Raw genomic sequence first — 1,813 nt, 5'->3', positions numbered from 1 at the left:
CGGCAGAGGATGGGGAGGAGCAGAAACCTGCCGTGGCCCAGGAACTGGCCGTGGCCGTGGCTGTGGGCAAGAAGGAGCCACCAGACGAGGGGCCGCCTGCCCAGCCCATCAAGACTGAGTGCAAGGAGGAGGCCTTGGAGGAGGCGCCCGACAAAGCCCAGGGGAGCGCGGAGGCCGGCGCCGAGCCTGCGCCCGAGGGGGTGGTCAAGGTGGAGAAGAAGGAGGGTGGTGGAGGCTCTGGGGGCAAAGCCCCTTCCACCAAGGGCTCAGGCGCCCCCCAGGACAGTGACTCCAGCGCCACCTGCAGCGCCGACGAGGTGGACGAGCCGGAGGGGGGCGACAAGAATAGGTGAGTGGACCAGCTGGGGGGCAGTTTATATCTTTTCATTCTGCAAACACTTGTTGAGCGCCGCCTGTAAACGTGCAGACACTTATTGAGCGCCAGCTGTATACCTGCATGCACTTGTTGAGCACCGCCTGTATACCTATGTGCACTTGTTGAGCTCCGCCCGTATAACTGCAGACACTTATTGAGCGCCGGCTGTATTCCAGGACAGCACAGGGCAATTCTGTGGCCGCCCTCAAGGAGCACGTGGTCTGGTCAGGGAGGCAGGCACTGAATGGAGTCCAGATGCAGGTGTTCCATGTGGGGAGGAGGCAGTGGGGGGACCTCCCCCAGGAAGTGACAGCTGAGCTGAGTCTGGGGGCCATGTTCCCCCCTTTCTTACCTCTGCTTTTCTCCTGGTGTGGGATGCTATCCCCCCCACCCCGAGAATGCTGGATATTAACCGCGTCCCGCACAGACGCCTGGGGACTGCGACAGAGGCGGGCCCGCCTGCGCTGGACCCGATGGCTGCGGGCAGCAGGGCGAGACCGCCGGGCTCCCCTCTGGACAGCGCGAGGGGTTGTTTGCTAATGAGGCCGGCGGGCCAGTTCTTGTTTTGACTGGAAACCGTGCGGTCTTCTGCTTTCTCTCCGAGTCTGTCGGAAAAGCGCTGGGCAGCGGGAGGAGGAAAATGTGACTTTCAAATCTGACGCTTTCACGCGGAGCCGCTGCCTGTGCCCTGTGATTCACCTTGGGGCATGGCACCATGGCAAGTTCTAGAATGTTCCGGGAAAGTCAGGCTCGGTCTGCGTGCTCTGGGTCTCCCAAAGTACGTGAGCCGCGCCGGCCTCTGCTCCCCGGGTCCTGTCCTGGGCGCCACCAGCCTCTCCCCGTCTGTGGGCAGACAGCTGGGCGGGGGCGGGGCAGGGAGCTTCCCCCCACAGAGGCCTGTCCACGGATTCCGAGGGCACAGACCCCCAGGGACCCTCGCCCAATCGATGCTGCTCGGAAAACAGTGCTCACGGCGGCTCAGCCTGCGGGGAGGGTGCCTGGGAAGGGGTCAGGGCGGGCCCGGCCGGCAGGGCTCAGTGATTGAGCCTCGGCCTAGGAACCAGGAGGTCAGGGTTCAATTCCCCGTTGGCACAGGCCCGGGTTGTGGTCTGATCCCCCGTGGGGGGCGTGCAGGAGGCAGCCGATCCATGGTTCTCTCTCATCATGGATGTTTCTCTCTTCCCTCCCTCTCCCTTTCTCTCTGACATCAATAAAAAGATATTTTAAAAAATACAGATAAAAACATTCTCTATCCCTGGAAGGTGGATTTGAGGTCTTAAAAATAAATAAATAAGTGAAAGGGTCGGGTGGCGGCCCTGCCCGTCGTGCTGGCGGTGGGAACGTGGCGCTGCTCAGCAGCCGGAGAGCCGATCAACGGCCTCTGGGCGTCTGTTTGGGGTCCAGGTGGCCAGGCCCCGGCTGGAGAGCGGGAAGGGT

The 1,813-nt window shown here is 62.3% G+C and overlaps 1 protein-coding gene across 1 annotated transcript in view; it reads left to right on the top strand.

Moving 5' to 3' along the window:
- The window catches only part of LOC102763411 (nuclear receptor corepressor 2), a 49,912-nt gene that overhangs the window by 369 nt on the left and 47,730 nt on the right, over positions 1 to 1,813 (top strand). The window contains exons 2-3 of the mRNA XM_015567218.1: positions 7 to 349; positions 553 to 646. Of these exons, the coding sequence (XP_015422704.1) occupies positions 7 to 349; positions 553 to 646 (437 nt within the window). The remainder of the gene's footprint in view (positions 1 to 6; positions 350 to 552; positions 647 to 1,813) is intronic.

Source organism: Myotis davidii, unplaced genomic scaffold (assembly GCF_000327345.1).
Source record: "Myotis davidii unplaced genomic scaffold, ASM32734v1 scaffold43, whole genome shotgun sequence".
Lineage (NCBI taxonomy): Eukaryota > Metazoa > Chordata > Mammalia > Chiroptera > Vespertilionidae > Myotis > Myotis davidii.
This window is presented reverse-complemented; position numbering and strand designations above follow the sequence as displayed.